The 16,421-nt window shown below is 43.4% G+C and overlaps 1 protein-coding gene across 4 annotated transcripts in view; it reads right to left on the reverse strand.

Moving 5' to 3' along the window:
* Nucleotides 1-16,421, reverse strand: part of HYCC1 (hyccin PI4KA lipid kinase complex subunit 1) — a 227,104-nt gene that overhangs the window by 162,230 nt on the left and 48,453 nt on the right. For all 4 annotated transcript variants that reach the window (XR_014225350.1, XM_082259372.1, XM_082259374.1 and 1 more), the window contains exon 2: nt 3,022-3,104. Coding sequence is in view for 3 of the 4 variants with exons in the window: in XM_082259372.1 (XP_082115498.1) it covers nt 3,022-3,072 (51 nt within the window). In the remaining variant the exon portion in view is untranslated. The remainder of the gene's footprint in view (nt 1-3,021; nt 3,105-16,421) is intronic.

The following is a 16,421-nucleotide window of genomic DNA, read 5'->3' on the forward strand; positions in this document are numbered from 1 at the left end:
ATTAGAGCTTTCTTTTGGTGGTATTTAATCATCATTAGGTTTTTTATTTTTTGCACTATGAATGAAAAAAAGAACCAAACAAAGAAAAATTTATTTTTTTTTTTACAAAATTTTCAGTTTTAAAATTTTGCAAATGTAGTCATTTTTCTTGATAAATTTTGGGCAAAAGTTATACTGCTACATATCTTTTGCAAAAATAACCCAAATAAGTATATGCACTGAACAAAATTTTAAAAAACACAACACTTGTTTTTGCTTCCATTTTTCATGATCTGAACTCAAAGATCTAATGCCCCGTACACACGTACCGATTGTCGGCCGTAAATATTCGGCCGACGACCGATCGGCCGATTGTAGGCTTGTTAGTATGATGCTTCCGACAGCCGACAGCGCATTTTCGGCCGAACAGAATCTGTCGTGCAAGCATTAAAATTTTTGTTGGCCAACACCAGAACGGCCGATTGTTCCCCAGTCAGTACAGATTTCGGCCGACAGACAGCAGATTTGCAAGACTGGGCATGCTCAGAAAAGAAAAAAAGACAAGGAAAGTTAACCATCACATGACATCACTTCTGCAGTCGGCTGTTGTTGGCCGACAAAATTCGTGTGCAGTCTTTTGCACTTTTCAACAGACAAGACAGCCCTGGACAAAAGACGGCCGATCGTTCGGCCGACGATCGGTACGTGTGTACGGGGCTTAAGACTTTTTCTATGCACACAAAAGGCCTATTTCTCCCAAATATTGTTCACAAATCTGTCTAAATCTGTGTTAGTGAGCACTTCTCTTTTGCCAAGATAATCCATCCACCTCACAGGTGTGGCTTGTCAAGATGCTGATTAAACAGCACGATCATTGCACAGATGTGCCTTAGGCTTGCCACAATAAAGGCCACTTTAAAATGTGCAGTTTTACTGTATTGGGGGGGGGGGGGGGTCCAAAAACCAGTCAGTATCTGGTGTGACCACCATTTGCCTCATCTCCTTCGCATAGAGTTGATCAGTTTGTTGATTGTGGCCTGTAAAATGTTGGTCCACTCCTCTTTAATGGCTGTGCGAAGTTGCTGGACATTGGCAGGACCTGGAACACGCTGTCTTATACGCCGATCCAGAGCATCCCAAACATGCTCAATGGGCGACATGTCCGGTGAGTATGCTGGCCATGCAAGAACTGTTTTCAGCTTCCAGGAATCGTTTACAGATTCTTGCATCATGCTGCAACATGAGGTGATGGTCGTGGATGAATGGCACAGCAATGGACCTCAGGATCTCATCACAGTATCTCTGTGCATTCAAAATGCCATCAATAAAATGCAGCTGTGCTCGCTGTCCATAACATATGCCTGCCCATACCATAACCTCACCACCACCATGGGCCACTCAATCCACAACGTTGACATCAGCAAACTGCTCACCCAAACGATGCCATACATGCGGTCTGCCATCTGCCCTGTACAGTGAATTCTGTTCAAAAAATGTTATTAAGAGTCAACAAAGGAGATATAACAGTGGTACAGAGTTTGGTACAACACGTAAATTAAAACTGTGGGTACCATAGGCATAGAATATATAACGTTGTACTGCATGCTCATGGTATGGAGGCAAGGGGAGATGTAAAAGTGCAACAAATAAAGTACAACTGGGGTAAAGAGTAACAAACGAGGATTAACGTGTAATTTGTATGGGAGATGGGAATGTTGCCTTCGTCTTCCACTCACTGTATAAAGTACAAGTGGTGTGGCTGTTTGGCACCCCAAAAGCGGACAATACCAAAGAGCAAGAGAAGTCTGGGAGACCGTGAGATGTGGGAGATAGGGAGGCCAATGGAGGGTAACCTTGAGGGCGTGAGGGGGGAAGAAGAGAGAAAAAAAAAAAAAAAGGGAACCGGGATTCATCCGTGAAGAGAACACCTCTCCAAAGTGCCAGACGCCATTGAATGTTTGCCCACTCAAGTCGGTTACGAACGAACGAACTGCAGTCAGGTCGAGACCCCGATAAGGACAATGAGCATGCAGATGAGCTTCCCTTAACGGGAACTGACAGTTTTTGCAGAAATTCTTTGGTTATGCAAAACCGATTGTTACAGCAGCTGTCAGGGTGGCTGGTCTCAGACGATCTTGGAGGTAAAGATGCTGGATGTGGAGGTCCTGGGCTGGTGTGGTTACACGTGGTCTGCAGTTGTGAGGCCGGTTGGATGTACTGCCAAATTCTCTGAAATTACTTTGGAGACGGCTTATGGTAGATAAATGAACATTCAAAATCATGGGCAACAGCTCTGGTGGACATTGCTGCAGTCAGCAGGCCAATTGCACACTCCCTCAAAACATGCGACATCTGTGGCATTGTGCTGTGTGATAAAACTGCACATTTTAGAGGGGCCTTTATTGTGGGCAGCCTAAGGCACACCTGTGCAATAATCATACTGTCTAATCAGCATCTTGATATGTCACACCTGTGAGGTGGATGGATTATCTCGGAAAATGAGAAGTGCTCACTAACACAGATTTGAGAATATTTGAGAAAAATAGGCCTTTTGTGTACATAGAATAAGTCTTAGATCTTTGGAGTTCAGCTCATGAAAAATGGGGACAAAAACAAAAGTGCTACGTTTAAAATTTTGTTCAGTGTTTTTGGTCTTTGTGAAGATTATAGAGTCTACAAGCTATGGTGCCAATCATTGAAACTTGATCACACCTGATGTACTGACAGCATATCTCATTTCTTAAGACACTAACAAGCAAGATGGATGAGCACTGATGTGGCATTGATGAGCACGGAGGTGGCATGATTGAGGCATGGAGGGGGCAGGGGATGAGGAGAGAACTGAACCAGACATGCGCTGGTTTGTTGACGATGGAGCGATCACGTGGTAAAGGGCAGCTGTCATTGTCCTTTACCACGATCCGTCAGGGGGCGCACGGGAAGCGAGATTCTGGGAGGACGTCGTACGCCCTCCCAGAATAAGCCAACCGCTCTGTAGCCATCATTTGGCTATAGCCCAGGCTGCAAGTGGTTAATATTTACCTTAAACTCCGATAACCATTCTTCAACAACTCCTCTCTCTGTGGACAACATCTTCCCACATCTAGCAGTATACAACTGGCCTCCTGAAAGAAAAAAAAAAAGACAGAAGATAAGCATGTTGCCATGTACCTTTGGACTACGTTTGGTCATTAACAGAAAAAAAATTAGAAGTTCCTCTTTTTAGTGGTGTTTGGCACTCCCAATGCAAACCAAATGCCAGGCGTTTTCCATAATAAAGCATTTTCATATTTCTTTGTGCACGAGTGCTCAGCGATATGTAGAATTCACCATGTTAAAACAAATACATCAGTTTATATTAGCCATGCCACCAAGTGAGAAGAGCTTCTGAAAAGGGAACCAGGGTTAAATAAGGCACCCAATGAGCTTCTTCATTAAAAACCACTTAGGGGGAGTCCACCCCTGTTGATGCTGTTGTTCTTTGTGGACAACCCTGCAAGGAGGTACATTCAGCCCCTTCGATTCACTTTAGCAATTTAGCAAAACCTGAAGATGGTCTCTATGGTGCAGCTGTAGCCCAAACTTTTTCTCTACTACTACTTTAACACCGCTAACATAAAAAAAAAAAAAAAAAAAAAAAACGAAAAAAAAAGGGTGCCCAAAATTGGAAAAATTCAAAAAATATATGACAATTACTCAATTAACAAATGATGCTGCAGCATTCTAGGTGTAAAAGGAATCAATGTCCGATACAAAAATAAAAAAAAGATATCTGATAAAGTGGTTTAAGACCATTCACACTACAATCCTCATGTGTCACTGCAATTGACGTTTACATGCATTTTTTTTTAAAGGTTTTGCACTGTATTTTTTTTTTTTATTCATTAAAATGCATTTTTGTTGTTTGGAGGGATAGTTATTGGAATTGACTTTCAAGGTTTTGTTCTGTGCTCACAAGACTACACAGCATCTCTTCTACGGGGAGCATGTCTGCTCTCTTACACTGCTACAAGAGCTCTTGCTGGTAGCCACTTTACATCAATACAGCGGAGGCTTCTCTCCATCTCTACCCGTTTTGGGAGCAAGGCTCTGAGCCTTGCCAATCAAAAAATAAATAGTGTGGCTGTCCGGGGGGGCTCGATAGTGGTACAGACTACGGAAGGATATAGGCATGCCGTGCACTTGCACAAAGTCATATCCCCAAAGAGAAAGCAGGGAGATGCAATTTGACCACACCAGCACAGATTAACTTTTATGCTTGGTGTGGTCAAAAAGCAGAAGACAGAGGATCACCAGAGATGAATGGATCTCTATCTATATACACACAAACATGAGTCCTGACCTCAACCCGATAGAATGGGATGATTTAGAGCGTAGACTGCGAGCCAGGCCTTCAACGTCAGCAAAACTTGTGCCTGACCAAACAAATGCACTTCTGGAATTACAGTCCAACATTCCCATAGACACTCCTAAACCTTGTGGACAACCTTCCCAGAAGAGATGAAGCGGTTATAGCTGCAAAGGGTGGGCCAACTCAGTATTGAACCCTATAGACTAATGGGCCATACACACTATAAGATTTTCTGAAGACTTTTTCCTTTAGACTTACCAAAACCATATAATACGAGGTCAAACCTAAACACTTTCAATTTGTATGCAATCAGGCAGGCCCTTGCACTACATAGAAAAAAGGTAAATCTGAAGGAAATCTAACCACAAAAGTTGGATAGTGTGTATCCAGCTTAAGACACTATTAAAGTTAATGTGTGTGTAAACGCAATACTTTTGACAATAGAATGTGTGTGTACACATACACACACAGCTCAAAAAAATTAAAGGAACACTGTTTAGAGTACAGCATCAAGTCAATGAAACTCCTGGGATATTGATCTGGTCAGTTAAGTAGCAGAGGGGGTTGCTAATCAGTTGCAGCTGCTTTGGTGTTTAACAGGTGCACTAGATGGGCAACGAGACAACCTTCAAAAACAGGAATGGTTTTACAGATCAAGGCCACTGACATTTTTTCCCTACTCACTTTTCTGACTGTTATTTACTAGTTTTGCATTTGGCTAGGGTCAGTGTCACTACTGGTAGCATGAGACGATAACTGGACCCTATAGAGGTTGCAAAGGCAGTCCAACTCCTCCTGGATGAAACATCAATACATGCCATTGCCAGAAGGTATGTTGTGTCTCCCAGCACAGTCTCAAGAGCATGGAGGAGATTCCCGGACAGGCAGTTAGTTACTCTAGGAGAGCTTGACAGGGCCAAAGAAGGTCCTTGTCCATCAGCTGGACTGGTATCTGCTCCTTTATGCAAGGAGGAACAGGATGAGCACTGCCAGAGCCCTACAAAATGACCTCCAGCAGGCAACTGGTATAATGTCGCTGACCAAACAATCAGAAACAGACTTCATGAGGGTGGACTGAGGGCCCAACGTCATCTAGTGGGCCCTGTGCTCACTGCCCAGCACCATTCAGCTCGATTAGCATATTCCATTGAACACCAGTATTGGCAGGTCCGCCATGTGAAAGACGTGAAAGGGTCTGGAGAAGCCATGGAGAACGTTACGCTTCCTGGAACATCGTTCAGCATGACTGGTTTGGTGGTGGGTCAGTGATGGTCTGGGGAGGCATATCCATGGAGGGATGCACAGACCTCTACAGGCTAGACGTTGGCACCCTTACTGCCATTAGGTATCGGGATGAAATCCTAGGACCCACTGTCAGACCCTACGTTGGTGCAGTGGGCCCTGGGTTCCTCCTGGTGCATGAAAATGCCCAGCCTCATGTGGCAAGAGTATGCAGCCAGTTCCTGGAAGATGAAGGAATTGATACCATTGAATGGCCCCTATGTTCGTCTGACCTAAATCCAATAGAACACCTCTGGGACATTATGTTTCAGTCCATCTGACACTGCTAGGTTGCACCTCAGTCTGTTCAGGAGCTCAGCGATGCCCTGGTCCAGATCTGGGAGGAAATACCCCAGGACACCATGTTTCGTCTCATTAAGAGCATGCTCCAACGTTGTCAGGCATGCATACAAGCACGTGGGGGCTATACAAACTAATGGGTACCATTTTGAGTTGCAAAATGGGCTAGCCTGCTGCATCATTCTTTCACTTTGATTTTCAGGGTGTCTTTGAATTCAGCCCTCTGTAGGTTGTGAATTTTCATTTCCATCAAACGATGTGGCATCCTTTCCTTCCTAACACAATACCCAGTCCATATCAGTATAGATATCCAGCATATTTTTCCCCATTGAGATCTGATAAAAGCGTTCCTTTAATTTTTTGGAGCGAGATTAAATAGACACACACACTAAAAGTAAGGAAAAGGCAGAATTACACAAGCTTTCTTTTGGAAGGATGTAGGTGTAAACATGTGGAAGAGGAACAGGACCCAGCAGTGAAGATTTAAGAGGCTGTGCAGCACTAAGCAGGCCACGCAACAAATATTTCAGAAGAGTGGGACGAGCCAGTGTGCCCTTTGTCAGTGGTGAACCATTGGGGTCCAACAATTGTCATTTTAAAAGCGTCCAATTAAATGTATTTTCTTTCTACTACCATGACGATGGTTGAAGACTGCTACACATAAAAGCTATTCACCTTCACATCAACTGTTGTATTTTCTCCCATGTTAGGTAAGAAACTAACATTCTCAGTAAACTGCTTTTGAAAAGCAGAGTATAAAAAGAAAATGAGGGAATCGCATGTATAAAAAGAAAGACACGTTAATGCAACTCTGTATTCGTGAAAAATAATTAAGTGTATTTTATCTTATTTTATTTGGTATTAGCTGCAATCTCCAGCAGCACTCAGTTGTCTAAGGCAGGGGAAGTAAATGGAGCCAACCAGGTGTGTCGCATTGAAAAGTGCAGACAAGTACCATGTTGAAGTAGGAATAAGCAGCGAGATGACCTCAGTATCCTGCTGTTCCTTTACTGTCAAATCAGCTAGCTGTTTAGAGGGGACAACATTGTATTTCTCAAAGGGAGTGTGTGCCCAGATCATACCCACCAAATATTTGCATATTCTGAACAGTTTTAAAAGCACTTTAAGACAAGCCCTTATCCATGTCTGTATCTAAGCTTTTTTTTTGGGGGGGGGGGGGGGGGGGGAACACGCGTTCACAACATATACTGAAATCTCAAAAAAAAATCCTTGTCCTTTTATCCCCTTGGCCCTGCATACATTTGAAAGCATTCGAAAGCAAATCACTTTTTTTTTTTTTTTTACAACTTTTTATATGCAGTTACATCATTGCAAAGCTCTGGCATGGAAATATGTAGGGGGGGAGGAAGTCTGAATCACATATAGTAGTGCTACCCACTGTAGTAATCCCACCCACTGCTCTAGGCATTGTTGGTGAGGCACAGAGCATGTGCCCATCAGCTGCACCAGCCATTCAAAAAGAAGATAGATCTAGAGTTTGCAGTAATGTAACCCCAAAAAAAAAAAAAAAAAAAAAAAAAACTTTGTGATGGTTTAAAATGTATGCAGGATGTCATTGATCCTGACCAAATCTCCAACTCCCTTTGTAGAAATGCAACCCAAACTTGCAAGGAACCTCCACCATGCTGCGCGGTTGCCTGCAGACACTCATTGTATCGCTCTTCAGCCCTTTGCTAACCAATTGCCTTTTGCTACAGCCAAATAATTAAAATTTTGATTCATCAGTCCAGAGCTCCTGCTGTGATTTTTTTTGGCAACCCAGTTCCTATGTGTTTGTGCAAACTACTCTGTCCCTCCACTTTCAAAAGTTCAAAGTGGGGGACAGACTCAGTTTGAGATCTTAAATCCATTAATCAGACAGCCAAGTGTTCAAATATAGTTTACAACAGATGTGATCTGCCAGCACAGTACAGACAGGGTAATTATGATAAAATTAAAGCTAAGTTCCACCCAAAAGTGGAACTTCTGCTCATTTGCTCCCCCCCCCCCGGTGCCCATTTGTTTCTGAAAGGTACCCCTTCCCCCACTTCCGGGAGAAGGCACCGCGGCGCTGTCCCTCGAAAGTTTGACCCACCCTTCACCCGCCGCCGAGCCAATCCAAATGTGCAGCGTGCTTCGCGCATGCGCATTAGGGACCCGCCCGTGAAGCCGTAAGGCTTCACTGCCATGTTCCCTCACCGGCAGTGGCAGCACCCGACGGAAACATTGGCTGCGGTGCCGACATCGTTGGACTCCAGGACAGGTAAGTGTCCTAATATTAAAAGTCAGCAGCTACAGTATAATTTTTGGAGGGGGAGGTTGGAACACCGCTTTAACTACCCTGCCCACTTCTTAGCATTACATAGAAAGGGAGATCTCCGGTTTAGGCTCTGTGCACATCTTGGCGTCCCAGATCGCAGGCTGAATTGCGGTGATTCTGCCCGCAATCCTGAATCACTGCAAATCGCAGGACGCCTGGGCGATCTCAGTCACTGCCAATAGCACCCCGATTGCGACGCGATTTTGCCACATTTGCCGCTCGCCGAATCGGAATAAAATCATGCAAACAGAATTGCGTGATGCCTGTTGCCTAAAAGAAGTTCTTGTACTTCGTTTGGGACGATAGGTGTCCCACAATTTTACTGCCATTCGTCGGGCGACAATCGTGGCGTGATCAGGGTGCCATTGGTAGGGACACGGATCGCATGGGGCATCCCACAATTTCCACGATTCAGGATCATAGGCATAATCGCCGCGATTCTGCCCGCTATCTGGGACGCCAAGATGTGAATGGAGCCTAAAAGTTTTCAGAAATGAGAAAAGTAAAAATGTAAGCTTGTTTAAAGAGGAAGTAAACCCTCCTCTGCAACTTTTACCTATAGGTACTGTAAATATCTCCTAAACATGCACAGTTTAGGAGATATTTACCTTCCATGCAGCCAGTGACATCACTGGCGCATGCGCTCTGAAGGAACGGCCGCTGGTGCCGTTCCTTCAGAGCCCCATGCCGAGACCGTCGGCTCCCGCGCGCGGGAGTGACGTCACCACGGCTCCGGCCAATCAGATGGCCGAATGCCGCGATCCCGGAAGACAGGCGACTGAACATGTCGCCCGTCAGAGGTAAGCGGGTGGCACGGCGGGGGCTCGTTCTAAGGTAAGGGTTTCATATTTCATAATAAGCTAGTATGCGATGCATACTAGCTCATTATGTGTTTCTCTTTAAGGTTAAAAAAGAAAAAAAATGTTTGGGTTTACAACCTCTTTAAATATTTATTTATGCTATGTGAGTGGGAACATGTAAACATACCTCCCAACTTTTTGAGCTGGGAATGAGGGACCCCTATTAGCAAATGTATGCATAGGATCCTGCCATGCCCCCTTAAAAGGAGAATTGTGCAAAAAAATAAAATAAAAAAAAAAGAAGGATTGGTTAAACCCACAAGTGCTTGTTTTTTACCACTACTATTCCTTTATATTGGCATTTACAAATGCAGAAATGTAGAAATTGGATGGCAGGTTTAGCACTGGGAAACACTTGATAAATTAGTGCATGGGACAGTAGGCAGTATTTAATAACCTAAAAACTTATAACTAAAATAAAAAACAGCAGACAACTGTACTTGTGGCAAATAATTGGCTGCGGCTGTTTATTATTGGTTTTAAGGCCCCGTTCACATAGGGGCGATCCGACTTCGGGTGCCGACCTCCGAGGTCGCGGTGCGAGGAGCGCGCCGCGACCTCGGAGCGGCCGCCACGGACTTCATAACATTGAAGTCTATGGCGGTCGCCTCCGGGTCGCCCCAAAGAAGCTCCGGACCGTCGCTCCTATTAGAACGGGTCCACAGCTTCCCTATTAGTGTGAAAGGGGGCTAAAACTTTAATAAATATAAGATAAAACATTGTGACAACCCAGCCACCATGGCTCAGGCTGCATAATAAATAACTCAGTTAAAATCATCACTTCCACATATAATTAAAAACCGTCCCCCTTTGCAAGATGCAAAGGTGACCTACCACATAACAGCCGCGACAAGGGAGGGAACTGCACTGGTCGAGTCTTCTGAGGCGAATGAGCCCCCTCTGAGGCGACCCCTTCCTTAAATAGGGTCCCCAGGAGTTCTAGAAAATTCCTCCAGCTGCTCTCTTCCTATAGGTGCTCTAACCCCTGCAGAGCTAAAGGACCGCCCACTACAGGTGTTTTACCTCAGGAATACCTCACTCTTCACCTTCCCCTTTTCCCTGAGGAAAAAAGGAGGGAAAATTTACTATTTCTGACTAAACCCTATCCTGCCACTCTCCCATGAGGAAAAAGGGGGCTATTCAGCCTTCCCTTTTCCTTTCATTTTCTGTACAACTATATACAGTAGATTAGACCATAACGAGGGACAAATGAGAAGGGAATGCAGGACAGAGGGACTGTTACAAATGAGGGACAGCTCCTGGAAATCAGAGACAGTTGGAAGCTATGAACAAATATAGAAGTTATTCCAAAATTGGCTGCAAAAAACGTAATACCACTTTTTTTTTTTTTTAAACGGAGAACAGGACAGATCTCAGCAGGCTGCAATCCCTCCATTATAAATACAAAGCAGATGTTTCTAAGCTGTTAGAAAATCAAATGTCCATAGCCTGGGCACAGGTGCACTTTACCCTAACAGGGAAAGTTGTATCCACCTGGCTGTGCAAATTTCAAGCACAAATGCAAATGTATTGGCAGGCAAAATAGTCTCTACCGTATGCATGTTATCTTTGTATTTAAAATAATCTTTTTTTTTCCGACCCTTACACTCCATAATAAACTAGGAATGAAAAAGTCACAGGACTAACCATGAACCCTATACCAAAGTCATCATTACAACGACATTATTTCCTTACATACCCTGTGGGATTTGTTACTATGCAAGAGAGGAACTCGGCTGAGACAAACCATGTACACCATCTGGGAAGTCTTACACAAAACCGCACAAACAACTTCCTTAATTCATTCCTCAAGAGCTCACGTAGCATAACTGACACTGGAATGGGTTTAGGTAGGAAACAAAAACCATACCAAAAAGAAAAAGAAAAAAAAAAGGAGAGAAAGAAAAAGAAAAAAGAGAAAGAAAAAGAAAAAAAAGAAAGAAAAAGAAAAAAAGAGAAAGAAAAAGAAAAAAAAGAAAGAAAAAGAAAAAAAGAGAAAGAAAAAGAAAGAGGAAAAAAAAAGAGAAAAAAAAAGAGAAAAGAAAGAGAAAGAAAAAGAAAAAAGAGAAAAAAAGAGAAAAAAGAGAAAGAAAAAGAAAGAGAAAAAAAAGAGAAAAAAGAGAAAGAAAAAGAAAGAGAAAAAAAAGAGAAAAAAAAGAGAAAGAAAAAGAAAGAGATAGAAAAAGAAAAAGAAAGAAAAATAGAAAGAAAAAGAAAAAGAAAAAGAAAAAGAAAAAAGAGTTGTAAAGTCAGGAAGGTTTGTTATCTTAATGCATTCTAATAATTTAAAGTTTGGCATCTCATAATCCCTCATCCAAGTTGATTTCTCTCAATGAAATAACACAAAAGCCCATGGACTGGTTACTGACTCTGTGGAAGTTAGAAAATGTGTGTTGCCAGGCTATGCAGGAATAGGGGGACCCAAAACTCTAGCAGCCTTCTAGGGGATAGCGCTACATACATTCCGTTTTATTTATATCTGTATGCTTCAGGGATGTAGATCAGAGGATTATGCTCCTACTTTGCATGGCATGCGCAACCAGCCTCGTTTTATACTGACTTCTACCTTTTCAAGTTTCCTTTATTTTATTTTTTTTTTCTCTCAATAAATTATTAAAAGGCCAACATAGAACATACATGTGCAAGGAGACCTAGCCAATGTATTTTCATTACAAAAACAGTATCTACAGTGGTATAACTCAAAATAACAAATTACAATATAAAGTTTAGGCTGACCCAGCTCAGTATATCAGTATAAACAATTAATGTCCAATGCTTCGTTCGCTCCAAGAAAATTTATCCTCTGTGGAATTTCACCCTCTGTGACCCATTTTCAGCCAACAGCAGGCTACAGTAAACTGTTGGCTGAGGTCACTCAGCCAGTCTAGGGTTGAGATCCACCTGGACCTACACCTGGCTCAGCCTCTCCGCCGGAAAACCAAGCTGGATACACACTATACAACTTTTGTTATCAGATTTCCTTTAGATTTACCTTTTCTATGTAGTGCAAGGGCCTGCCTGATTGCATACAAATTGAAAGTGTTTAGGTTTGACCTCATTATCTGTTTTTTTTGTAAATCTAACAGAAAATTGTAGAAGAAAATTGAAAATGTCTGGCCAGCCTAAGTCAGCTGTTCCCGCCCCTTCACAGGCCAGTGCTTCAGTGAGCACTGGAGGGGCAGAGCAGAGAGAGACTGTCACAACTCTGTGGGAGCGCTTTTTTTTGCATGCGATCCTTAACACCTATTTTGGAATTGTGGGGCTAAGTAAAGGTCGCACAAGGTTCGTTAAAGAGGTGCGTGTAGACTTCTTGTATGACCTATGCTTGTCTGTGAAATGACCAGCAATACTGTTTGTTCCACCTTCATTGAGATAAGGAGTTTACACAGAGCTATCACTATCAGTGTCCCTACCCTCACATCTCCCTACCCTCCAGTGCCTGAACCCCCCCCCCCCGCAAAGATTAAATGCTCATCAACTCTACAGGATGAGGAATAAGGCTTTATCCTTAGCTCACTCCTCACTCTGGCAGGCTCCAAGGTCATTGGTGGCCCCTCATTATCCAATGTACAACACATGGCCAACCCTGCACTGTATCCGAGGATGTCATCATTCAGCAACCGTGGACACCTTATAGAAGGCAAGTTGCACATATGAAGAGGGCCTGCTGGAGTGAGGAGTAAGGAATGTTTTGCACCTTATTCCTCACCCTCTGAAGTGAATGAGTATTTGACCCTTAATGCAGTAGACCAAGTACACAACACGTCTAGGGGCATTCAAATTAAAAGTAGACAAGTACTCTAGTAGTGGAGCTTATACATACCTAAAAGCATAAACATTTCAGATAAGACCACAGTCTCCTGTTCTTTATACCAAGTACATTGCCTTGAAAAAGGATTCATACCCTTTGAAAATTTCCACATTTTGTCATGTTGCAACCAAAAACAAAAATGTATTTTATTGGGATTTTATGTGATAATCCATAAAAGTGGCACATAATTGTAAAGTGGCGTATGGCACAACTGCAAACCTACCAAGACATGGCCGCCCACCTAAACCGACAGGCTGGACAAGGAGGGCATTAATCAGGGAAGCAACCAAGAGGCCCATGGTAACTCTGTAGAAGCTGCAGAGATCCATAGCTCAGGTGGGAGAATCTATCCATATGACAACGATCAGCTGTGCACTCCAAAAATCTGGCCTTTATGGAAAAGTGGCAAGAAGAGGGCCATTGTTGAAAGAAAGGCAGAAGTAGTCTAGTTTGCAAGAATCCATGAGAGGGACACAGCAAACATGTAGAAGAAGGTGCTCTGGTCAGATGAGAGCAAAAGTGAACTTTTTGGCCTAAAAGCAAAGCAATGTGTGTGGCAGAAAATGAACACTGCACATCACCCTAAACACATCATCCCAACTGTGAAACATGGTGATGGCAGCATCATGTTGTGGGGATAGTTTTTTTCAACAGGGACAGGGAAGCTGGTCAGAGTTGATGGGAAGATGGATGGAGCCAAATAAAGGGCAATCTTAGAAGAAAACCTGTTAAGAGTCTGCAAAAGACTTGAGATTGGGGCGGAGGTCCATCTTCAAGCAGGGCAACAACCCTAAACATACAGCCAGAGCTACAATGGAACTGTGGCAAGACCTAAAAATTGCAGCGAATGGTGGTTCTACAAAGTATTGACTCAGGCAGGCTGAACCTCCTAGGTAGGTGCAAGGGGAGAGAGTATAGTTTTGGATCCTTTCTGTTTACCAGGATTGCCAGGTAAATCTATATTTTTCTCTGCATACCAGAGAGCGGGATCTGCTAGTGAGGTCTGCTCAATGTGCTCAGGTTCAACTCCATTTGTCTGAAGAGTGTTTCACACTGGTCCAATTGGGAGGCATATTCAACAGTGGGAGGAAACCTGACAAATAAGTGCAGAGGCATTTAGTACAGCCCCGGTGATTTGGCAGAGGAAAGTGCCTCAGTGCATGCTGGGATACTGTATAAATGCCAGGGGCACACGTGCTTGAGGTCTATCAACTGGAGAGCCAAGTGCCAGAGGGAGGAGGCGGCTGCCTCCTCTGTAGAAGTGCCATGCAGCCTCCAGTAGTCAAACTGAGGGCCTTAAGAGCTACAGAGAAACTGAACCCGGAGGTCCGGTGAAGCTGGAAGGGAGACACTGGAAGGATCAGATTCTGCATACAGTGAGTACAGATATGTGCCAAGGGGCCTGACCTCAAGGGGGCCACCCCTGCAGCTAGAAGAGTCAGTGGATGGGTATCTGTAAAGGGGATGGCTAGAGTGTCCTGAGTAGCTCACCAAGTCTATTGCTGGAGAGAAAAGAGCAAGGAAACTTAACCCTTTCCACGTTGCAGTATGGTTTAAGCAGTGTGTCTGCTTCCACAAGCAACCTGGTGAGGCCAAGTGAGAGTTGTCCTTATCTAATGTATATAGTTCCAATTGGAGTATCCCACTATTCCCTTCTCCCATCCAAGTTCCACAATAAATACAAAAAAACCAACACCCCTTGACTGTTTGAGTAACGAGCGATTGGGAGTAAAGAGGAATGTGTGAACTGTACTCAAAGTGACTGTTTGCCGGTAATCAGAGGAGGCCCAACAAGTCATCATACAGCAAGCCCTACAGGGACATTGCTACAAACGCCACACTTTTCAGATATTTGTAAAAAAAAAAGTTGAAAACCACTTCTTTCCACTTCTCAAATTATGTGCCACTTTGTGTTCGCTTATCACATAATATCACAATAAAATAAAATTTACGTTTTTGGTTGTAACATGACAAAATGTGGAAAATTTCAAGGGGTATGAATAATTTTTCAAGGTACTGTGTATGGCATTGTAGGGTATCAAGCAGTCCCTGCTCTATTTATACCGTGAACAGCGCTTGTACGCCTTTCCTGACAGAATTCTGTTCTCATAGCTGACAGACTGGCATTGACTGGCAAGTACACACAGCATAGGCGGAGACAGTTTAAGGGAAAAATTCAATTTGGTTAAAAATAGACATATAGATAGAAATGTATATCATTTAAGACCAGACATTTTGTTGTTTTATTAAAGATGGCATGTTCGAAAATCTTGGCTTACTGCAGATTAATCAAAAAGTTTGTCTCTTCCTAGAACCAAAAAACAGTGTTTATTTTACAGTTTGATATCCTAGAGTCTTCATCTATCCTCCCAAATTTACTGTCCTACCAGTTGTATCAGAAGTCAAATCAAATTGTAGGCATCCTTTAACCACTTGCCGACCGCCGCACGACTATTTACTGCGGTGGTCAGCCCCTCACAGGCAGAGTGACCTAGGTCTACATCGCTAGCCTGTGAGGGTCTAGGGAGCGAGCGCGCGCTGCCCGAGGCGCGCTCCCGAGTGGTCACTGACCCCCCCGCGCGTGTGACCGGCGGACCCGATCGTCTGCCGGTCACTCGCGATCGTTGGTGGAGAGGGAGAAAGGCAGGTGGCTAATGTAAACAAGCCAACTGTCATTCTCCCCGGTGTATGAATGGTGATCATACGGTTCTACTATGTAGAACCGTTGATCACTGTTCATACATCTCAAGCCACAGCCAATCACAGTTAGAATCACGCCCCTAGGGACACACATAGCCCCTCCCTCTTAAAAAAGTTAACCCCTTCACTGCCAGTGTAATTTTACAGTAACAGTGCATATGTATAGCACTGATTACTGTAGAAATGTCACTGGTAACCCCAAAAGTGTCAAAAATGTCAGTCAAGGGTCCGATCTGTCCGCCGCAATACCGCAAAAAAAAAAAAAGACAAAAATCTTTCCCTTTGTTAGTAAACGCGATAACTTTTGCGCAAACCAATCAAAAATACGCTTTTTGCGATTTTTTTACCAAACATATGTAGCATAAAACAAATTGGCCGAAAATGTTAAAAAATTTTGTTTTTTACATTTTTTTGGGGGGGAATTTCATATAAAAAAAAATGTGAAAAATATTGTTATTTTTGCAAAATTTACGCTTTTTTTTTGTTTATAGCGCATGATCAAAAAAAATTGCACAGGTGATCAAATACCACCAAAAGAAAGCTCCGTTTGGGGGAAAAAAAGGACGTCAAATTCGTTTAGGTACAGTGTCGCACGACCGCGCAATTGTCCGTTAAAGTCACGCAGTGCCGAATCGCAAAATAGGCCCTGGTCAGGAAGGGGGTAAAATCTTCCGGGGGTTAAGTGGTTAAACAAGACCTTTCTAGGTCTATAGCCAGGGGTTTTTTGTTTAGCAGGAACTCAGAGGAACACACCTCCAGCTGTATGTAACAGCAAGGGGTGCTAAAGTGTGCTGGAAGGTCTATAGATGCTAGCTGCTG

Source organism: Pelophylax lessonae (assembly GCF_965119305.1).
Source record: "Pelophylax lessonae genome assembly, chromosome: 5".
Taxonomy (NCBI): Eukaryota; Metazoa; Chordata; class Amphibia; order Anura; family Ranidae; genus Pelophylax; species Pelophylax lessonae.